Below are 23,178 nucleotides of genomic sequence, written 5' to 3'. Positions count from 1 at the left end.
GTTTCCTCCCACACTCAAAGACGTACAGGTTTGTAGGTTAATTGGCTTTGGTAAAATTGTAAAAGGTCCCCAGTGTGTAGTGTATGGGGTGATGGCTGGTCGGCGTGGACTCGAAGGGCCGGTTTCCGTGCTGTATCTCCAAAGTCTAAATAAACAGGACATCTCTACGGGCAAAGTGGGCAGTGGGAATGTAAACTCTGAAGCAATGGAAATCTGACTCCCTCCAGCAAGGCCTGAAATCGCAGTAAAGAGAATATTAGATCTTCGTCGATCAGAATTTATGGACCAGACGAGATGCAGATTAAACCTTATCTAATGGAATGGGCTGAACTGCCTCCAGGGCAGTGTGACCCTGTTCCGTTCTCGAGGGGAAGCCAACATTCCTAAACTGGAACTAACTAACGTGGGAGATGTGCAGGAATGTTCGCTGTTGGACTCAGCACCTTCCGGCTTCAAGAAGCAAATGCAACAAACGCTGGAAATCCGAAATAAAATATGCTTGAAATAGTTAGGAGGGCGGACAGCACCTGTGAAGAGAGAAACAGAGTTGACCTTTCAAGTCCTTTCATCAGGGCGAGGAAATGGCGGAAATGAGTCGAGTTTTGAGATCAGTTTATTGTCACGTGTACCGAGGTACAAAGAAGATCATAAGATTGTAAGGTCATGTGATAGGAGCAGAATTAGGCCATTCGGCCCATCAAGTCTACTCCACCATTCAATCATGGCTGATTTATCTTACTCCCTCCGAACCCCATTCTCCTGCCTTCTCCCCATAACCTCTGACACCCGTCCTTATCAAGAGTCTATCTATCTCTGCCATAAATATATCCACTGACTTGGCCTCCACAGCCTTCTGCAGCAAAGAATTTCACCCTGATTAAAGAAATTCCTCCTCATCTCCTTCCTAAAAGAACGTCCTTTAATTCTGAGGCTGTGACCTCTAATCCTAGACTCTCCCACTGGTGGAAACATCAACTCCGCATCCACTCTATCCAAACCTTTCACTATTCTGTACGTTTCAATGAGGTGCCCACTCATCCTTCTACACTCCAGGAGTTCACACCCAGTGCCGTTGAATGGTCATCAGATGCTAAAAGCTTTTGTGTGAAGCACATGTGAAAACCTTTTGTTGCGTGCTAACTGGTCAGCGGAAAGACTATACATGGTTACAATCGAGCCGTCCACAGCGTACAGACACAGGATAAAGGGAATATCGTGAGACAAAGCCAGTAAAGTCCAATCAAAGATAGTCCGAGCGTTCAGGTCAGGACCACTCTCTGGTTGTGATAGGATGGTTCAGTTACCTGATAACAGCTGGGGAGAAACTCACTGAATCTGGAGGTGTGCGTTTTCACACTTCTGTTCTTTTTGCCCGATGGGAGATGGGAAAAGAGGGAGTGGCCAGGGTGCGGCTGGTCCTTGATTGTGCTGCTGGCCTTGCCGAGACAGCGTGAGGTGTTGATGGAGTCAACGGAAGGGAGGTTGGTTTGTGTGTGATGGTCTGGGCTACATCCACAATTCAATATGTTTTTAGAGGGGTGGTACATACACAGATACATAGACAGTAGGTGCAGGAGTAGGCCATTTGGCCCTTCGAGCCAGCATCGCCATTCAATGTGATCATGGCTGATCACCCACAATCGGTACCCCGTTCCTGCCCTCTCCCCATATCCTTTGATTCCGCTAGTCCTAAGAGCTCCATCTAACTCTCTTTTGAATGCTTCCAGTGAATCGGCCTCCACTGCCCTCTGTGGCAGAGAATTCCACAAATTCACAACTCCCTGTGTGAAAAAGTTTTTCCTTATCTCAATTCTTAATGGTTTACCCCTTATTCTTAAACTGTGGCCCCTGGTTCTGGATCCCCCAACATCGGGAACATATTTCCTGCATCTGGCGTGTCCGATCCCTTAATAATTGTATATGTTTCTATAAGGTTCCCTCTACACCTTTCTAAATTCAAGCCCAGTCGCTCCATTCTCTCAGCATATGACAGTCCCATCATCCCGGGAATTAACCTAGTGAACCTACGTTGCACTCCCTCAATAGCAAGAATGTCCTTCCTCAAATTAGGGGACCAAAACTGCAAGGTGTGGGGATAACACAGGGAGTGTCTGAAGACGGACCCCCAACCCAAACCATCTTCTATCCATGTCCTTCAGAGACGCTGCCCGACCCGCTGAGTTACTCCAGCACTTTGTGTCTTTCTTTTAAGGGATTGTCTGTGTTCAGTAGATTCTCTGCGGTATAGAGTCATACAGTACAGACACGGGCTCGTTGGCCCAACTCATCCACACGCCAACCAAGGTGCTCCCGCTAAGCCAGTCCCATTTGCCCACATTTGATCCATAGGTTCACAAGGCTAATTCCCGGGATGGCGGGACTGTCATATGCTAAGAGAATGGAGCAGCTGGGCTTGTGCACTCTGGAGTTTAGAAGGATGAGAAGGGATCTTACTGAGACAGATAAGATTATTAAGGGTTTGGACACGCTAGAGGCAGGAAACATGTTCCCGATGTTGGGGGAGTCCAGAACCAGGGGCCACAGTTTAAGAATAAGGGGTGAGCCATTTAGAACAGACGAGGAAACACTTTTTCACACAGAGAGTTGTGAGTCTGTGGAATTCTCTGCCTCAGAGGGCGGTGGAAGCCAGTTTTCTGGATACTTTCAAGAGAGAGTTAGATAGGGCTCTTAAAGATAGTGGAGTCAGGGGATATGGGGAGAAGGCAGGAACGGGGTACTGATTGGGGATGATCAGCCATGATCACATTGAATGGCGGTGCTGGCTCGAAGGGCCGAATGGCCTACTCCTGCACCTATTGTCTATTGTCTATCCCTCTAAACCTTTCCTACCCATGTACCTGACCAAGTGTGTTTAAAATGTTGTTATTGTACCAGCCTCAACTACCTCCTCTGGCAGCTCGTTCCATACACCCACCACCCTCTGAATGAATCCTCGGGAGATCAAAGGAGACTGGTGGTGTTGGCTGAGAGAGGGCATTGAAGAAAGCCAAGTTGTCATATGGCCATAAGGGATGGGAGTACAATTAGGCCATTTGGCCCATCAAGTCAACTCCACCATTCAATCATGGCTGATCTATCTCTCCCTCCTAACCCCCTTTTCCTGCCTTCTCCCCATAAGCTCTGACACCCGACAAAAATATCCACTGACGTGTCCTCTACAGCCTTCTGTGACAATGAATTACACAGATTCACCACCAGCTGACGAAAGAAATCCCCACTCATCTCCTTCCTAATTCTGAGGCTATGACCCCCAGTCCTGGACTCTCCCACTAGTGGAGATATCCTCTCCACATCCACTCTATCCAAGCCTTGTCTTCTTAGCGAGGACTACCCCCCCCTCCCCCCCCCCCCCCCCCGAAAACAAACTAACTCCTTTGACATTAGTGGTTCCATTATTGAAGTGATATTTTTCGACTGTTGAAGTTATCCAATGTCGCAATTATTTTTTAAGACTCCAGACCAGGATAGCACACTGAAGGAGCTTACAAGTTCAGACAAGGAGGATTATGGACCCAATGAAGTAAGGCATCATTCATTCAAAAGTGCGACTGCTGTAGTATAATGGTGAATGTTTTAACGGAAAGCACTTTTCATCACTTCTCCTTTAGCCTAGCTCACCTCTGCACTAGATAACTTCCACTATCTTTCTGAATGGTACGGTTTAATCTCTAGTTAACTTTTTGTGAGGTTTTTTGCTGTCGTTGTTCTTCCTGTCTCTTGTTCTTTTCAGCGTGTTGGAGAATCGCAGGCGGTGACCCGAAAGGCAAACTGTTGTCGGTATCAGCGTCCAGATGTGGGGTTTAGAAACAAACGGCGATGAGAGAATGAATGAATGCATGAATGAATGAATGATTGAATGAATGAATGAATGGATGAATGAATGAATGAATGAATGGATGAATGAATGATTGATTGAATGAATGAATGATGAATGAATGAATGCATGAATGATTGAATGGATGAATGAATGAATGAATGAATGATGAATGATTGAATGGATGAATGATTGAATGAATGAATGAATGATTGATGAATGGATACTTTATTGTCAAATTTGGCAAGTCACGGTGAAATTCTTGAGGGGGAGAAAGGTTTGCCGGTGCAGTAATCCCGGTTCTTACCGTGGCTGGAAAAAGTCGACTGGACACGTCCAAACCTGTTCCTCCCGTCACCCGATCCCCAGAGCTGTCCCATCGTCTCCAGGATAGACACACGAAAGCCGGAATAACACAACAAGTCAGATAACGGCTGGAGAAAAGGAATAGGTGACGTTTCAGATCGAGAGGGGTCTCAACCCCGAAACGTCGCCTATTCCTTTTCTCTGGGCATGCTGTTTGACCCGATGAGTTACTCCGGCTTTTTGTGTCTGTCTCCGGTTTAAACCAGCATCTGCAGTTCCTTCCCGCACATCATCTCCAGGGATAGATTCGGGAAAGTATTCTGGAAAACCTGTCTCCAATCATTGCCATGGTGAACACAAACCAGTTTAGTTTAGTTTAGAGGCACAGCGTGGGAACAGGCCCTTCGACCCACCGGGTCCGTGCCGACCAGCGATCCCCGCACACTAATGCCCCCTGTCCCACTTAGGAAACCTGAACGGTAAACCCTAGGAGACTTTGCGCCCCACCCAAGGTTTCTGTGCGGTTCCCGGAGGTTGCAGGTGGTTGCAGGTAGTGGAAGCAGGTAGGGAGACTGACAAAAACCTCCGGCAACCGCACAGAAACCTCGGGTGGGGCACAAAGTCTCCAGAGGTTTCAGGTAAGTGGGACAGGGCATAACACTATCCGACAGGGAGGAGCAGGGACAAAAAAGCCTCGGGTGCAGCAGCATCTATGGAGCGAAGAAAATAGGGTGGGGCCCTTCTTCAAAGTCTCCAGAAGGGTTTCGGCCCGAAACATTGCCTATTTCCTTCGCTCCATAGATGCTGCTGCACCCGCTGAGTTTCTCCAGCTTTTTTGTGTACCCTTCGATTCTCCAGCATCTGCAGTTCCCTCTTAAACACACTAGGAGCAATTTTACCAAAGCCAATTAACCTGCAAACCTGTACGTCTTTGGAGTCTGGGAGGAAACCGGAGCTCCCGAAGAAAACCCACTAGGTCCCAGGGAGAACGTACAAACTCTGTACAGACAGCACCCGTAGTCGGGATCTAACCGGGTCTCTGGCGCTGTGAGGCACTGGCACTACCACTGCCCCTCCATACATTTTTACCGCTAATTAAACCGCCAAATTTTACCGCCAATTTAACCGAAATGTTGCCTATCCATGCCTTCCAGAGATGCCGTCTGACCCGCTGAGTTACTCCAGCTTTTTGCATCTTTTTTTTTGCAATTGAATGAACTGCAGGCACCTGCAGGTTTGGGAATGGGTATTTGGATAATTTGCACAGAAGGATAGCTGGTATCAATGGGAATGATTTAATTCATTAAAAAAAAAGGTGGGAATTCGGAAATATACAATCTTTACATTTGAAATCTTCTACATGAAAAAATAATCTGTCACCCCTTAGTACTATTTGGCCGCCTACACCGACCAGATGTCAAACAAGAGTTTGCCTTAGGGTTGACAAAAGCGCTGGCGAAACTCAGTGGGTGCGGCAGCATCTATGGAGCGAAGGAAATAGGCAACGTTTCGGGGCCCGAAACGTTGCCTATTTCCTTCGCTCCATAGATGCTGCCGCACCCCGCTGAGTTTCTCCAGCATTTTTTCCCACCTTCGATTCTCCAGCATCTGCGGTTCCTTCTTGAGCATTTTGGCTTCGGGGTTGACAGGAGGAAAAACGCGTTGTCCTGAAGAATGGACATTGGTGGCGGGATCAAGTTTGTAACGTTGCCTTTCCTTCGCCGCCTCCATCCCACTCCCGAAATAGTTACTCGATGACGACTCCACCGAGTTTGAAAAATCGGCCGCTGATCCCAACGACTCGCACTGCCCGCGTAAATTGGAGATCAAGTTTGAGGAGCTGTTGAAGCAGAAGATGGAGGAAGAGAGAAGGCTTGCGGAAGAGGAGCGGAGGCAGAAACTAGAACTGGAGAAACAGGAATTTGAGCAGCAGCGACAGGAACTGGGGGAGGTGGGTAAACGTTATGTTCACACGTCACAGGGGGCAGAATTACGCCATTCGGCCCGTCGAGTCTACTCCGCCATTCAATCATGGCCGAACTGTCTTTCATAGAAACATAGAAAATAGGTGCAGGAGTAGGCCATTTGGCCCTTCGAGCCTGCACTGCCATTCAATATGATCATGGCTAATCATCCAACTCAGTATCCTGTAGCTGCCTTCTCTCCATACCCCCTGATCCCTTTAGAACTTAAATATAGCCAATGAACTGGCCTCAACTACCTCCTGTGGCAGAGAATTCCAGAGATTCACCACTCTCTGTGTGAAATTTTTTTTTTCTCATCTCGGTCCCTGAAAGATTTTCCCCTTATCCTTAAACTGTGACCCCTTGTTCTGGACCCCAACATCGGGACCATTTTCTCTGCATCTAACCTGTCACAGAGAGTGGTGAATCTGTGGAATTCTCTGCCACATCTAACCTGTCCAACCCCTTAAGAATTTTGTAAGTTTCTATAAGATCCCCCCTCAATCTTCTAAATTCTAGCGAGTTTCCCTCTCAATCCCAATTCTCCTGCCGTCTCCCCATAACTCCTGACACCAGTACTAATCAAGAATCTATCAATTAATAATATATCCATTGACTTGGGCTCCACAGCCTTCTGTGGCAATGAATTCCACAGATTCACCACCCTCTGACTAAAGAAATTCCTCCTCATCTCCTTCCTAAAGGAACGTCCTTTAATTCTAAGGCCGTGACCTCTAGTCCTAGACTCTCCCACTCATGGAAACATCCACTCTATCCAAGCCTTTCATTATTCTAGTAAGTTTCAATGAGGTCCCCACCTCATCCTTCTAAACTCCAGCAAGTACAGGCCCAGTGCTGTCAAACGCTCATCGTATGTTAACCCACTCATTCCGGGGATCATTCATGTAAGTCTCTTTACTTAAGATTTTGAGAGACATAACGCCCTTCGGTCCAGGGAATCCGCACAGACCAGCGATCACCCCGCACACTTGCACCATCCTACACAATAGGGACAATTTACAATATTCACCAAAGACAAAATAATCTACAAACCTGAACGTCTTTGGAGTGTGGGAGGAATCCGGAGCACCCGGAGAAAACCCACGGAGTCACGGGGAGAACATGAACACTCCACAAAGACAGCAGCCGTAGTCAGGATCGAACCCTGGTCTCTACCGCTGCACCACCGTGCTCCCCCCCCCCAATTTGGCACAGCGCCTTATACGCTTGCAATTGTAGGTTTCTGGTCAAAGGTCAAATGTCACAGTGGAGGTCAAAAGTCCAGACTGGTCTCCGATCAGACTTGGCAATCCACTTTTGTAAATTCATCCTTTTTCTTCGCTTTCAGGATGAGGTCAATGAAACGACTGAAGTCATAAGCACGGAATACGAGGAGCTGAAGAACCTGAAAAGAACCGGTTCCATTCAGGCCAAGAATTTAAAGTCAAAGTTTGAGAAAATTGGCAAGCTGTCAGAAGAGGAAATACAGAAGAAGGTGGAGGACGAGCGAGCCAGACGGAGGGCAGAAGATCTGGAAATCGAGGAGAGAGAATCCGAGCGCTTTAGGGAGGTAAGCTTCACTCCGCACCCCACCAACTCTCACCAGCTTCCACAGACGCTCCGTGGAAGGAAGCATTTTATCGGGAAGCATCACAGCACGGTTTGGGAACAGCTCCGTCCAAGACCGCAAGAAATTGCAGGGAATTGTGGACGCAGCCCAGACCGTCGCACAAACCGACCTCTGAGGGTCTCGGCCCGAAACATCACCCGTTCCTTCTCTCCAGAGATGCTGCCTGTCCCGTGTCTGCCTCCCTTCCATTGATGGGAAGGGAATGGAGGGTTATGGTCTGAGCGCAGGTATATGGGACTAGGGGAGATTATGTGTTCGGCACGGACTAGAAGGGTCGAGATGGCCTGTTTCCATGCTGTAATTGTTATATGGTTATTATATGGTTATATGGTTATATGGACTCCATCTACACCTCACGCTGCCTCGGCAGGGCCAGCAGCACAATCAAGGACCAGTCTCACCCCGGCCACTCCCTCTTCCCCTCTCCCATCAGGAAAAAGGTATAGAAGTGTGAAAACGCACATATAGATAACAGGTGCAGGATTTGGCCATTCGGCCCTTCAGGTCAGCACCGCCATCCAATATGATCATGGCCAATCATCCAAAATCAGTAACCCGTTCCTGTGGCTCAATTTTGTTTTCATTTTAAAGATGCAGTGTGGAAACAGGCCCTTCGGCCCACCGAGTCCGCGCCGACCAGCAAATCTTGTACACTCACACTACCCTACATACACTAGGGACAATTTATCATTTTTGCCAAAGCCAATTAACCTACAAACCTGTCCCACAAAATATTCTGCACTCTGTATCGTTCCCTTTGCTCCATCTAGTGCACTTAAGTTTGAACCGACTGTATTTAGTTTAGTTTAGAGATACAGCGCCGAATCAGGCACGTCGGCCCGTGCTGACCAGCGACCCCTGTACACCAGCACTATCCTACACACACACAATTTACTATTTTACCATGCTAATTAACCTACAAACCTGCACGTCTTTGGAGTGTGGGAGGAAATAGATAGATCCTTTATTGTCATTCAGACCTTTCGGTCTGAACAAAATTATGTTGCCTGCAGTTATACACAGAATCAATAATAACAAAACATACAATAAACACAAATTAAACATCCACCACAGTGAGTTCACCAAGCACATCCTCACTGTGATGGAGGCAAAGTCTTGGAGCACCACGTGGTCATAGGGAGAACGTACAAACTGGGTATATCACCAGAGTCCTGGGTTCGATCCTGACCACGGGTCGGCTGTCTGTACGGAGTTTGTACTTTCTCCCCGTGACCTGCGTGGGTTTTCCCCGGGTGCTCCGGTTTCCTCTCGCACTCCAAAGACGTGCAGCGTGCTGAATTAATTGGCTTTGATAAAATTGTAAATTGTCCCCAGAGTGCAGGATAATGTCAGTGTACTATGGCTGGTCGGCGCGGACTCGGTGGGCCGAAGGGCCTGTTTCCGTGCTGTATCTCTAAACTAAAAGCTGGTGAGCCTCTGCAGCGCAGGGATGGATTCAATGGTATTTTCATCCTTGCAGGAAGAAATAGTGGAGGTGAAGGAGCCAAGGAGAAGCAACCCTCCATTCACTCACAAGGTGGACATGCGCGCCCGCTTTGAGCAGATGGCTAAAGCGAGAGAGGATGAGGAGCGGAGAAGGATTGAAGAACAGAAACGTCAGCGGATGCAATTTGAGCAGAAGGAAATTGACGCAGCTCAGCAAAAGGTACGCCACGCCAACAGAAGCGAGGAGCAAACTCCACACATCCTGCAGAATGAAAGATGAAACTTGTTTTGCCCCACGCCCTGTGACAGAGTGGTTTAAGCTCTTGCAGGAATCGCAGACCGGTGGGTCGGTGAGGTGGAGATGACCGACAGTGGCGCAACTGGTCGAGCCGCTGCCCCACAGCGCCGGAGACCCACGGGGGCAAACGTGTCAACGCCGTGCAGACAGCACCTGTAGTCACGATCGAACCCGGGTCTCTGGCGCTGTAAAAACCCTGTCCCACTGTACGAGTTCATTCAAGAGATCTCACGATTTACGGTAATGGCCGCTCGTTGGTATTCAGGGCTCTCGTGGACATTTTTCAACGTTGAAAAATCTTGACGAGTCTTCCCGTGCTTACCGCGTTTCCCGAGTACCTGCCGTTAGCGTTACGAGCCGCTAAGAGACGTCCCCGAGCTCCGACGTACCCTCTACGTACATTCTACCTGCTTCCACGAGTTTGATTTTTTTTTCAAACTCGGGAGAGCTCTTGAATTAGCTCGTACAGTGGGACAGGGCTTTAAGGCAGCAATTCTACCGCTGTGCCACTTATGGAGAGATTTGTGCATGCAGAAGAGAGAGGGAGAGAGAGAGAGAGTGACTTGGGGATGTGGGAGGAAACTGGAGCATCTGCAGAAAACCCACGCGGTCACGGGGAGAACGTACAAACTCCGTACAGACAGCACCCGTAGTCAGGATCGAACCCGGGTCTCTGGCGCTGTAATGCCTCTGTCCCACTTAGGGAACCTGAACGGAAACCTTGCGGAAAAATGCGGTTCCCGGAGGTTGCAGGTGGTTGCAGGTAGTGGAAGCAGGTAGGGAGACTGACAAAAACCTCCGGGAACCGCACGGAAACCTTGGGTGGGGCCCAAAGCCTCCAGAGGTTTCCATTCAGGTTTCCCAAGTGGGACAGGGGCATTAGGCAGCAACTCTACCGCTGCGCCACCGCGCCGCCCTACAATACAGAATACACAATATTCTGGAGTGTGATTTAATCCAAACAACTTCAGTAAGATATCTTTTCTCACGTACTCAAGGCCAGCCTGAGTAATTGCCTGAGGATAGACATGAAAAGCTGGAGTAACTCAGCGGGTCAGGCAGCATCTCTGGAGAAAAAGAATAGGTGGCTTTTCGGATCAAGATCTTCTTCAGACAGTCAGGGCAACGAGAGATATAGACGGTACTTCGGACAGACAAATGGAAGATATGCATAAAGCGAGGATAATCAACGGAATGTGGAGCCCACAATGGGCCGTTGTTGGCTGCGGGAGAGGTGATAACGTGTGGCCTCTCCCAGGGGCCACAGTTTAAGAATAAGGGGTCGGCCATTTAGAACGGAGACGAGGAAAAACTGTTTCACACGGAGAGTTGTGAGTCTGTGGAATTCTCTGCCTCAGAGGGCGGTGGAGGCAGGTTCTCTCTGGATGCTTTTAAGAGAGTTAGATAGAGCTCTTAGGGATAGTGGAGTTAAGGGATATGGGGAGAAGGCAGGAACGGTGTAGTGATTGTGGATGATCAGCCATGATCACATTGAATGGCGGTGCTGGCTCGAAGGGCCGAATGGCCTACTCCTGCACCTATTGTATATTGTAGACAGTGAAACTCAACGGGACAACAGTAGAACTAGTACAACGACCAAGATGAGAAGGGACGGAGAGAGAGGGAGGATGCAAGGATTACCTGAAGTGCTGGATTACTTGAAGTGCTTGAGTAACTTAGCTTTCAGAAGGCCTCCATTGCTTTCTGAGGCACAGAATTCCACAGATTCACAACTCTCTGTGTGCAAAGGTTTTTCCTCATCTCCGTTCTAAATGACCGACCCCGTATTCTTAAACGGTGGCCCCCGTTTCTGGACTTGCCCAACATCGGGAACATGTTTCCTGCTTCTAGCGTATCCAAACTCTTAATAATCTTATATGTTTCAATAAGATCAACCTCTCATCCTTCTAAATTCCAGAGTATACAAGCCCATCCGCACTATTGTATCCACATATGACAGTCCCGCCGTCCCGGGAATTAACCTTGTGAACACACGCTGCACTTAAGAATAAGGGGCAAGCCATTTAAAACGGAGATGAGGAAATACTTTTTCTCACAGAGAGTTGCGAGTCTGTGGAATTCTCTGCCTCAGACGGCGGTGGAGGCCGGTTCTCTGGATACTTTCAAGAGAGAGCTAGATAGGGCTCTTAAAGATAGAGGAGTCAGGGGGTATGGGGAGAAGGCAGGAATGGGGTACTGATTGGGGATGATCAGCCATGATCACATTGAATGGCGGTGCTGGCTTGAAGGGCCAAATGGCCTCCTCCTGCACCTATCGTCTACTGCACTCCCTCAATAGGTCGTGACCCTTCTTCAGACTTCAAGGATTACTTGGTTAGAAAAATTATATAGAAAAAATATTAGAAAAATGAAAAATGATTATTCATACGGCTGGGTTGTATGGGACTGTTCTTGTGCTGTGCTGTCCTGTGTCATTATTGTTACAACCACACCACTCCTCTCAGGCTGACCGAGGGATTAAATAAAGAATATGTTTTCTGATACGCTTGCAGAAAGGGGATGAAGAGGAGGAGGAAGAGGAGGGGAGCATTGTTAACGGAACAACCTGCGAGGATGACATGGATGATCTCATCCGATCCGGAGCTCCCTGGTTCAAGAAGCCTCTCAAGAACACGTCGGTGGTGGACGGCGAGCCGGTGCGATTCACCGTGACGATCGTGGGCGAGCCCACGCCGGAGGTGACGTGGTGGTTCGAGGGGGAAACCCTGCAGGACTGCGAGGACTATCAGTACATTGAACGGGGGGAGACCTACTGCCTTTACCTGCCCGAGACCTTCCCCGAAGATGAAGGAGAATACATGTGCAAGGCAGTCAACGCCAGAGGAACGGCTGCCAGTACTTGCATTCTCACCATCGAAAGTAAGAGCTAAACCTAGACACCACCACTTCTCCAGAAGGAAATTTGCAAACTCACCCACACGTACAACTCTATACTGTACTACTTTCGAAGATAAGACACAAAATGCTGGAGTAACTCAGCCGGACAAACACCTCTGGATAGAAGGAATTCTATCCTTCATGGTGTCATGGTACACCAGTCATTGAAAGTAGGCAGGTTACACAAAAAAGCTGGAGAAACTCAGCGGGTGCAGCAGCATCTAGATGCTGCTGCACCCGCTGAGTTTCTCCAGCTTTTTTGTGTAAACTTCGATTCTCCAGCATCTGCAGTTCCTTCTTAAACATTGAAAGTAGGCATGCAGGTGCAGCAGGCAGGGAAGAAAGAGAATGGTATGTTAGCATTCATAGCAAAAGGATCTGAGTATAGGAGCAGGGAGGTTCTACTGCAGTTGGACAGGGTCTTGGTGAGACCACACCTGGAGTATTGCGTACAGTTTTGGTCTCCTAATCTGAGGAAAGACATTCTTGCCATAGAGGGAGTACAGAGAAGGTTCACCAGACTGATTCCTGGGATGTCAGGACTTTCATATGAAGAAAGACGGGATAGACTCGGCTTGTACTCGCTAGAATTTAGAAGATTGGGGGGGGGGGGGGGGGATCTTATAGAAACTTACAAAATTCTTAAGGGGTTGGGCAGGCTAGATGCAGGAAGATTGTTCCCGATGTTGGGGAAGTCCAGGACAAGGGGGTCACAGTTTTAGGATAAAGGGGAAATCCTTTAGGACCGAGATGAGAAATACATTTTTCACACAGAGAGTGGCGAATCTCTGGAACTCTCTGCCACAGAAGGTAGTTGACGCCAGTTCATTGGCTATATTTAAGAGGGAGTTAGATGTGGCCCTTGTGGCTAAAGGGATCAGGGGGTGTGGAGAGAAGGCAGGTACAGGATACTGAGTTGGATGATCAGCCATGATCATATTGAATGGCGGTGCAGGCTCGAAGGGCCGCATGGCCTACTCCTGCACCTATTTTCTGTCTATGTTTCTATGAATGGGTAACGTTTCGGGTAGAGACCCCTCTTCTCACTCATTCCTTCTATCCAGAGATGCTCCCTGTCCCGCTGATATACTCCACCATTTTGTGTTTATCTTTGCTGTATCTGTTTTTTTTTGTGTTTATCTGCAGTTTCTATCTATACTACTTTCTGTCAGCTACTATTTTTCACCAATGTCAACTAACTCCTTTCCTTCATTCTTTTTTTTAGCTGATGACTACTAAGTCTCCTGGAATTTCCTTCTTATCCTCAACCTTTGCTACATCCATCTTTTCCTTCTGATGGGGCCAAAATAAAAGTCAAATCCTATTGCCCTCGGAAAAATTGCTGTTGTGTTGGTCGTCATTCCTCTTCTGGTTACGTTTAGCCTTAGGGGAAAATGCATGATGTTTACCTCTTGGTTTTATTTGGTCAGTTTTAATCTTTTGAAGAGAAAAAAAAAAAAAAAAATGATGTTGTGATATTCTTATTTACCAGATGCATTATGTCCGTACATTGTTTAAGTGGCACCCACTTATGACCCAGTCAAGTCTATAGATGTTTTAAACAACTGAAATCCAGTGTCATCCCCTATTTATCAAAATTCTTACTTGGGCCAACACAAGGAAAATGATATTGAAAAAAAAGAGCCCAGTTGCAACTAACTATCTGTCGTGGAAAGCCAACTTAGAATTGGCATAAAGGAGATTTTTTTTAAATGATCAAACATAGTGTTGTAAGCACGTTGGGTATATGCAAAGATGAATTCCGATTTCTCAAACATATATTAATAAAAAAGGGGGGTCTTTATGTACAATTACTGTAAAAATTACCACAAAGCCTTATGGAGATAGAAGTTCTTCCTCTTGTAATGAAACATGGGACATAATGGGCAATGTCAGATAACTTGCTCTTCACACAGATGTACTCTTTTGTAAACAGTTTAATTTCTGCTCAACTGTATGGATTTTTCTGATATCATTTAAAAAATTAACTTTCAAAATAAAAGGCTATGTTTCTTTTTTCCTCCCTTGGCTTCAGAGACAACACAAGAGATGTTGCCAATTATCCATTTGCCAGTTAATAGGTTCAAGGTGAAGGGAAAAAGATTTAATAAGAATCCGAGGTGGGTTTTTTCACACAGAGGGTGGTGGGTGTAGGGAACAAGCTGCGGGGGGAGGTAGTTGAGGCTGGGACTATCCCATCGTTTAAGAAACAGTTGAACAGGTACATGGATAGGACAGGTTCGGAGGGTTATGGACCAAACACAGGCAGGTGGGATTATCTTGGAAACTTTCCAATCAGGTTTCAGGGCTCACCACAGCACAGAGTCTGCCTTGTTGAAGGTACATAATGACCTACTGCTCACCGTTGACTCCGGCGACTGTGCAATCCTGCTCCTTCTTGACCTCAGCGCAGCATTTGATACTGTCGACCACACCATCCTAATTGACCGTCTCCGGTACGGGGTTGGTATTGATGGCACTGCCCTGAGCTGGTTCATCTCCTACCTCAAAGGTAGGAGTTTCTCGACTAACATAGGCAACTCATTCTCCTCCCCAGCTAATCTCTGCTGTGGGGTTCCACAAGGTTCCATCCTTGGCCCCATTCTCTTCTCCCTGTATATGCTCCCCTTAGGCCAAGTCATTGAAAGGCACGGCATTTCCTTCCATTGCTACGCAGACGATACACAACTCTATCTCCCCCTGAAGCCCAAAAACCAATCAAATCTGCTTAACCTTACCCGCTGCCTCGAGGATATAAAGTGTTGGATGGCCCAGAACTCCCTCCAACTAAACGAGAGTAAGTCTGAGGTCATCCTTCTCGGCCCCTCGGACTCAATCAAAATGATAGCAGGCAGCCTTGGAAGCTTTACCCCACTACTCAAAAACCTCACATCAAAAACCTTGGCGGGATATTTGACTCAGCACTGAAATTTGACAAACAAGTCAATGCCGGGGTAAAAGCTAGCTTCTTTCAGCTTCGGACGATAGCTAAAATAAAACAATTCCTCCACTTTGATGACCTTGAAAAGATCATCCACACATTTATCTCCTCCCGCCTAGATTACTGCAACTCCCTTTACACTGGCATCAGCCAATCTTCCCTGTCCCGCCTGCAACTGGTCCAAAATGCCGCAGCGAGACTCCTGACCAGCACCCGAAAAAGGGACCACATCACCCCTATCCTGGCCTCTCTCCACTGGCTCCCTGTGCGGTTCCGTATACATTTCAATGTCTATGTCTACAAAGCCCTCAATGGGCTTGCCCCCTCCTACATTAAAAGTCTTCTCACCCACCACTCCACCTCCAGGTCCCTCAGATCGGCCGACTTGGGGCTGCAGCTTTGCGGTTGCAGCTCCTAGACTGTGGAACAGCATCTCCCTTCCCATCAGAACTGTCCCCTCCATCGACTCCTTTAAGTCAAGACTAAAAACGTATCTATACTCCCAAGCCTTTCCTGACATCCACTGTGTGAGGGTTATATGTATACTCTAGACCAAATGCAGACCCGTTGGGTCTGTTTCCCCAACGGCGTTTGCGGGGGGGGGGGGGGGGGGCTGCGGCTTCACCCTAACGGCGCAAAACACGGGGGGGGGGGGGGTGGGTGAGAAGAGGGGAGGGACACTAGGACCTTAGGAAACAGGACCGATTTGGGAAACAGACAGGTGGGGGAGGGGGGGGGTGAGAGAGAGGGGATGGGGGGAGAGAGGAGGGGGAGGGGGGGGGAGAGAGGGGAGAGAGAGTGGGGAGGGAGCGTGGAGGGTAGGGGGTGAGAGAGAGAGGGGGATGGGAGAGAGAGGAGAGGGATGGGGAGAGGAGAGAGATGTGGGGGGAGGGATGGGGAGAGAGGGGGAGGGAGGGAGGGGGAAGGGTGGAGGGAGGGAGAGGGGGGGGAGAGGGGGGAAAGAGTGGGGAGGGATAGTGGGGGGGGGAGGGAGGTGGGAAGAGTGGGGAGGGGGGGGGGAGAGGGGTAGGGGGAAGGGGGGGGGGGTGGGGAGGAGGGGGGAGGGAGGGGGGAGAGAGGGGGGGGGGGGGAAGGGGAGAGAAGTGGAAGAGTGGAAGAGGGGGGAGGGAGGTGTAGGGGGAGTGGTGGAAGAGGGACAGAGGGGTAGGGGGAGAGAGGGAAGGGGATAGGGTAGAGAGTGAAGGGGGGTGGGGGAGAGAGGGATGGGTGGGAGAGGAGAGGGGTGAGAAGAGGGAAACTTAGAAACATAGAAATCAGGTGCAGGAGTAGGCCATTCGGCCCTTCGAGCCTGCACCTCCAGTCAATATGATCATGGCTGATCATCCAACTCAGTATCCTGTACCTGCCTTCTCTCCACACCCCCTGATCCCTTTAGCCACAAGGGCCACATCTAACTCCCTCTTAAATATAGCCAATGAACAGGCCTCAACTACCTTCTGTGGCAGTGAATTCCAGAGATTCACCACTCTCTGTGTGTAAAATGTTTTTCTCATCTCGGTCCTAGAAGATTTCCCCCTTATCCTTAAACTGTGACCCCTTGTTCTGGACTTCCCCAACATCGGTTTCTATAAGATCCCCCCTCAATCTTCTAAAATCTAGCGAGTACAAGCCGAGTCTATCCAGTCTTTCTTCATATGAAAGTCCTGACATCTCAGGAATCAGTCTGGTGAACCTTCTCTGTACTCCCTCTATGGCAAGAATGTCTTTGAGCATTGGGCATTGTGACATCACACAATGGAACGTTCACCATGGGCTGGGGCTCCTGCAAAGGCATATGTAAATGGATCCATTCCGATTGGACATATGTGAACATTGGGCATTGTGACATCACACGATGGAACAAATCAAAACGAAGAAAGGCAGCCGGCAGCCGGACGGACGGACGGCAGGCGACAGGCACACAGTTTTATATATTAACTAGACCAAGTGCAGACCCGTTGGGTCAGTTTCCCCAACGGCGTTTGCGGGTGGGGGTTTGGGGGGGCTGTGGCTTCACACTCACATTAACCACACCCCAAACACATAGGTGGGGGGAGGGGGGGTAGAGAAGAGGGGAAGGAGGGGAGAGGAGGAGGAAACGGATCAGATTTGGGAGGGAACGGAGAGTGGGGTAGGGGGTAAGAGAGGGGGGGGTGGGGAGAGAGATGTGTGGGGGAGGGGAGGAGGGAGGGAGGGGGCGAGGGGTGGGGGGAGAGGGGGAAAGAATGGGGGGAGAGAGGGGGGGGAAGGGGGCGAGAAGTGGAAGAGTGGGGTGGGAGGGGTAAGGGGAGTTGGGAAGAGGGACAGAGGGGGGGGAAGGGGGGAGGGGGGGGGGGAGAGGGGGGGGGTGGGGTAGAGAGTGAAGGGGGGGGGGGGGGGGGGGGAGGGATGGGTTGGAGATGGAAACATAGAAACAGATTCTATAAGATCACCCCTCAATCTTCTAAATTCTAGCGAGTACAAGCTGAGTCTATCCAGTCTTTCTTCATATAAAAGTCCTGACATCGCAGGAATCAGTCTGGTGAACCTTCTCTGTACTCCCTCTATGGCAAGAATGTCTTTGGGCATTGGGCATTGTGACATCACACGATGACATGGTCACCTGGGGTGACACTATTGATGGTGGAGTTTATAAAGTCCAGAACAGAGGATGTGTAGGAATCAATGTCCGTGTGGGAGTCAAGGGTGGCCTGGGCTGCAAACGCCTTCCAGTCAGTGTTTCCAAAACACTGCTGAAGTGTGAAGTCCGCTTCCTCTGACCAGACTTTAACTGTCCTCACAGTTGGTTTAACCCGTCTGATGAGTGGGGAGTACTTAGGGAGCAGGAACAATGAGACGTGATCAGACTGACCAAGGTGGGGGAGGGGGATGGCTTTGTAAGCTTCAGCCATGTTGGTGTAGACTTTGTCCAGTGTCTTGTCTACTCTAGTGGGGAAGGATACATGTTGGTGGAATTTGGGGAGTACAGTCTTCAGGTTGGAGTGATTGAAGTCACCCGCAACAATGAAGGCTGCCTCGGGGTTGTGCGTCTGTTGTTTGCTAATGGCAGTATGCAGCTCTTTCATTGCAAGCTTGGCATTAGCATCAGGAGGGATATAGGCTGCAGTCACAACAGTGGAGGTGAACTCTCTGGGCAGATAGAACGGTCTGCATCTAACCAAGAGGAACTCAAGGTTAGCTGAGCAGTGACTCTCGATGATGGTGGAGTCCGTGCACCATGCTTTGTTTACATAAATGCACAGACCCCCACCTCTGGTCTTACCAGAGTCTGATGTCCTGTCCGCTCGGAGTAAATGACGCCCCGATAGCTGGATGGCGCTGTCAGGAACGTCAGTGCTGAGCCAAGTTTCCGTGAAGATCAGGATGTTGCAGTCCTTGATCCAGTTGTGGGAGGTGATCCTTAGCCGGAGTTCATCCATTTTGTTTACCAGTGAGCGCACGTTGGCGAGGAAAAGGCTAGGAATCGCTTCCCTGTGTGGGGCTAGCTCTAACCTGGTCTTTAACCCACCTCTGCGTCCCTGGCGGAATGATGATGGGCAGGGAGACCAAGATGTAATTCAGGTCTTATGGGTTTGGCAGAAGGGCGAGCAATTGACAATGATGGGGAAAGTAACAGGGGATGAGCAAAAGGCCTGAAATGGAGCAACATGATGGGTATGAAGCAGATCGCAAGTAACAGATAATAGACAAGAACTGAAAACAAAAAAATCAGTTGTTAAACTGAAGTCAGTACAAATCAAAGCAAAGATGAGTGTGAAAGACTTGGTTCATGGGCATATATGAACACATGCATTAAGGGGTGCCTAGGCTTCATCCTCATAGTTACGCAGAGCTTGAACAGACCAACCCTTTGTGATTTTTTAGTTTAGATACAGCATTGAGAACAGGCCCTTTGGGCCAAGTCCATGCTGACTGTTGATCATCCATTCACACTAGTTCTACGATTCCACTTTCTCATCCACTCCCTGCAATTTTAGAGGCCAATTAACCCGCACATTGTTAGGATGTGGGCGTTAGATGTTAGAGAGAACATGCAAACTCCACACTGGCAGCACCCAAGGATCGAACCTGGGTCCTTGGCGTTATGAGGCAGGTGCTCTACCAGCTGCGCCACCGTGCTGCCACATGAAACAATTTCAGAGACTAGCAACACAAGAGTCAATTCGGGCAATGAAATAGAAGTGGATGCTGGTGGCCTTAGCAGTAGTAAGGGTGGATAGTTTAAAACACAATCCAGGGCAAGGCTATGGTAAAATCAGCTGCTACAGATGATATAAACTCTGGAAGTTTGCTTATATGGAACAAGCTGCCAGAGGAGGCACTATAACGTTTGACACATATTTGGACAGGTACATGGGTGGGATAGGCAGAGAGGGTCACGGGCCAAGCACGGGCAGATGGGACCAGTGTAGATGGGCATGTTGGTTGGCGTGGGCAAATTAAGCTGAAGGGCATGTTTCCATGCTGTATGACGATGACATGTGCATGTGGTCTCCCCTCATGGCATCACGTTTAATCTATTCTTTTCACGCACATTAGTAGCAATCTAATTCTCCATTTGCTTTAGTGCCAACATCTTCTCTAATTGGCAGACTCGGCTGATAGAGCTGCTCCCTCACGGCGCCAGGATTCAATCGGGTGCTGTTTGTGCGGAGTTTGCACGTTCTCCCCGTCACCTTCCTCCGGGTGCTCCGGTTTCCTCCCACATCCCAAGAAAGGCAGATTTGTAGGTTCATTGGCCCTGTAAATTTCCCCTAACGTGTAGGGAGTGTAGAAAGTGACATAACATATCCCACGAACGAGGGTCAGCGTGGAGGTCTTGGTGGGTATAAAGGGCCTGTTTCTATGCTGTAACTAAAATCTCTGGGGGGGGGGGGGGGGCAGCCACTGAGACAAAACCAAGTCAGAACGAGTAAATAAGTTCATAAGTGGCGGGAGCAGAATTAGGCCATTCGGCCAATCAAATCTACTCCGCCATTCAATCATGGCTGATCTATCTTTCCCTCCTAACCCCATTCTCCTGCCTTCCCCCCATAACCCACCTCCTGTACCAATCAAGAATCTCAATCCCTGCCTTAAAAATATCCGTTGACTTGTCCTCCACAACCCTCTGTGGCAACGCATTCCACAGATTCACCACCCTCTGACTTAAGAAATTCCTCATCTCCTTCCTAAAGGATCGTCCTTTCATTCTAAGCTTATGACCCCTGGTCCTAGACTTCCCCACTAGTGGAAACTTCTCCACATCCACTCTACCCGGCCTATTCACTCTTTGGTAAGTCTCAATGAGGTGCCCCCCTCATCCTTCTAAACCCCAGCCTTGAACACAATTCCAGATGAGACTACCTCCATGGAAAGGTACAGCTGTGCATCAGAACAAGCAATAGATACCTTGAATAAGGAGGCAGTTGAAAGAATTGAGCCTTGCTCCTTTCCCCGATAATTGTCTAGATGAATGTTAGGGGCAGTCAAGATGACTGGTTATGGAGATGCTATTTGATCATCACAATGATTCATTATTGTTTACGTACAGAGGGTAATCAGGAAAGTAAAATTATTTTTAGATGGTGTAGAGGTTTGCAGAGAATTGCTGAAGTTAGAAACCGCTGACTCCTTGAAAATAAGTTTTTATGAATTAGTCTTTTGAGGCCAGGGACGAAGAACAGTTGTGAACACTGGTAACCCAAATCTAGCAACTAGCCTGAAAAAGGTTGTAACTGACAAGAACTAACTCGGATCTGTGTAACCCAAACCCTTATTTTGACCAAGGTAATGCCAAGTGGCTCCTTGGAAGAGGGTCATTACACACCTTGTCTCGGCCAAAATGCAATATCCAATCTTCTCCAACGTGTTAACACCGTTTGTCCTTTTTTTGTGTTATTTTTAGTGTGCTTAAAAAGGATGTGTTAATGTTCATACTAATTGTCTGAAGAAGGTTCTCGACCCAAAACGTTGCCCATTTCCTTCGCTCCATAGATGCTGCCTCACCCGTTGAGTTTCTCCAGCATTTTTGTCTAACTTCGATTTTCCAGCATCTGCAGTTCCTTCTTAAAACATGTTAATGTTCTCTGGTTTGTTTTATGTGGGGAGAAACATTTTTCAATCTCTTACCTTGCCAGAGATGCGATAGTTTTCTGGATCATATCTCCGGTCGCTCTGCGGCCTTGCTCGGGACTGACTTTGAGCCCCACCACGGGGACGTAGACTTACCATCGGAGCCGATTCCTTGCCTGGGATCAACGCTCCAACCACGGCCTGCGGACTTTAACATCAAGGAGCTCGCAGGCTCGGGTTGAGACCGACGTCGGGAAGCTCCAAAAACCGCACGACCTTCGACTAGCCCCGACCTGGGATAGATCACCCGGTGCTGGGAGCTGAGCCTTCCCTCCCTCCCTCCTGCCCCCCCCCCCCCCCCCCCCCCCCGATGCAGGAGCTTGATCGCTCCGACGAGGAGGCCGGGAGTAAGATCGTCCCGTCAACGGAAGGTTAGAATGGGGGGGGGGGGGGGTTGCTGTAGTGGATGTTCATGTTCAAATGTATTTTGTGTGTTCTGTTGCTTTTTATTGGTATAACTGTACGGGGCAAATAAAATGATTCGCATGTTGCAAAACTCACTTGCCGGATAAAGTGCGATTATGATTATGAAATTGACACACAAACGAAACAATAGACACAGGCAATGATTATTTGCGCAACGGGAAGCTTTATTTATAAATTTCAAAACCGTTACAATTTAATTCACACTAAGATTAGATTGCATGTCGGTAAAACCTTCAGTATCAATACATCTGCATCATTCTCAAACAGGTTTGTCAGATTGAGGTTACCTTACGGCTCAGCTCCAAATCTGTATGATATCCCTTTCTCCAACCACAGCAAGCCCTTTACTTGCTTAGTAGTCTTCTCCAGCAATGCACATTTTCTGAAGAATTTTTTCTTCGAGATAATATCTAATCCATCTCAAAAAGCCATGTTTAAAAAAAACGTAAAAGAAATATGCAGGAAACCTATCTAACAGTGTACTAATATTAAAAGTACAAACAAGGACAACAGCAAAAATCTGCAGTTAAATCCAAGTACATCATTCCTCTAATAAATTCTAGCAGTTACGGCCTACTTTATAACACTGCCTTGTGTTAACAATTCCCTGCAGAACCTAACGACACAAATTGTGTACAGTAATCGAAAAGGCAGAAGTTTTCTTCTGCAGATGTTTTTAAAATCAAGACTTCTAAACATTTGAGACAAAAATGTGCAAGCTGTTCAGGCCTCAAATATTTTTCAATGCACACATTTATATATAATAAAGCTACACCCACCCACACTAAAGAAAGGACTATTATCCCTGACTTAACGCACAGATTGTTATATTTACATTGGACCATTAAGTAAGTGGCAAGACAGACTAACTGCTACACCTCCGTAATTCTGCTCTATTCAACTTAAAATCTAGTTTCAAAATTATAATGTACATACATTTGATATGTTCATTGGTAATTCAGAAAGTTAAATTTAAATTGAACCTCGTAGAAAACATGAAAAAGGAAAAACAAACTGACCATCGGGAAAACAAGCAAAAATTGCACAGGTTAAGTCTTGCAATTCTAAATGGATGACTTAAAAATTTGTAGAGCTCTAGGATAGGACTTAACTATGGCATTTAAAAATGGTTTCAGCCTGCAGAAAGAAGTGCACATAGTTTAACATTTGTATGCAACTGAAACACGGGAGCAGAAGACCAGTTCATAAGCCAAATATTCAGAGAGCGAGTCGCCAAACAAGGAGCCTTTGCAAGTTTTGTATTATCAGTTCAACAGGATGAACTCAAAGGAATCCTCCATAAGGGTAGTAACTATCTCA

General features: G+C 48.0%; 1 protein-coding gene across 6 annotated transcripts in view; it reads left to right on the top strand.

Moving 5' to 3' along the window:
• nexn (nexilin (F actin binding protein)) overlaps positions 1-14,379 on the top strand; it is a 66,398-nt gene extending 52,019 nt beyond the window's left edge. For 4 of the 6 annotated variants that reach the window (XM_055641303.1, XM_055641298.1, XM_055641300.1 and 1 more), the window contains 6 exons: positions 3,473-3,541; positions 5,889-6,092; positions 7,454-7,675; positions 9,216-9,401; positions 11,993-12,359; positions 13,603-14,379. In XM_055641303.1, coding sequence (XP_055497278.1) covers positions 3,473-3,541; positions 5,889-6,092; positions 7,454-7,675; positions 9,216-9,401; positions 11,993-12,359; positions 13,603-13,616 — 1,062 coding nt within the window. In that variant the 3' untranslated portion in view covers positions 13,617-14,379. Of the gene's footprint in view, positions 1-3,472; positions 3,542-5,888; positions 6,093-7,453; positions 7,676-9,215; positions 9,402-11,992; positions 12,371-13,602 lie in introns of those variants that run through there. The other 2 variants (XM_055641301.1, XM_055641302.1) reach the window with 2 other exon arrangements.
• The last annotated feature ends 8,799 nt before the right edge of the window (positions 14,380-23,178 follow it).

The sequence above is a fragment of the Leucoraja erinacea genome, chromosome 10, assembly GCF_028641065.1.
Source record: "Leucoraja erinacea ecotype New England chromosome 10, Leri_hhj_1, whole genome shotgun sequence".
Lineage (NCBI taxonomy): Eukaryota > Metazoa > Chordata > Chondrichthyes > Rajiformes > Rajidae > Leucoraja > Leucoraja erinaceus.
The sequence above is the reverse complement of the archived record's forward strand: the minus strand, read 5'-3'. Positions and strand labels throughout refer to the sequence as shown.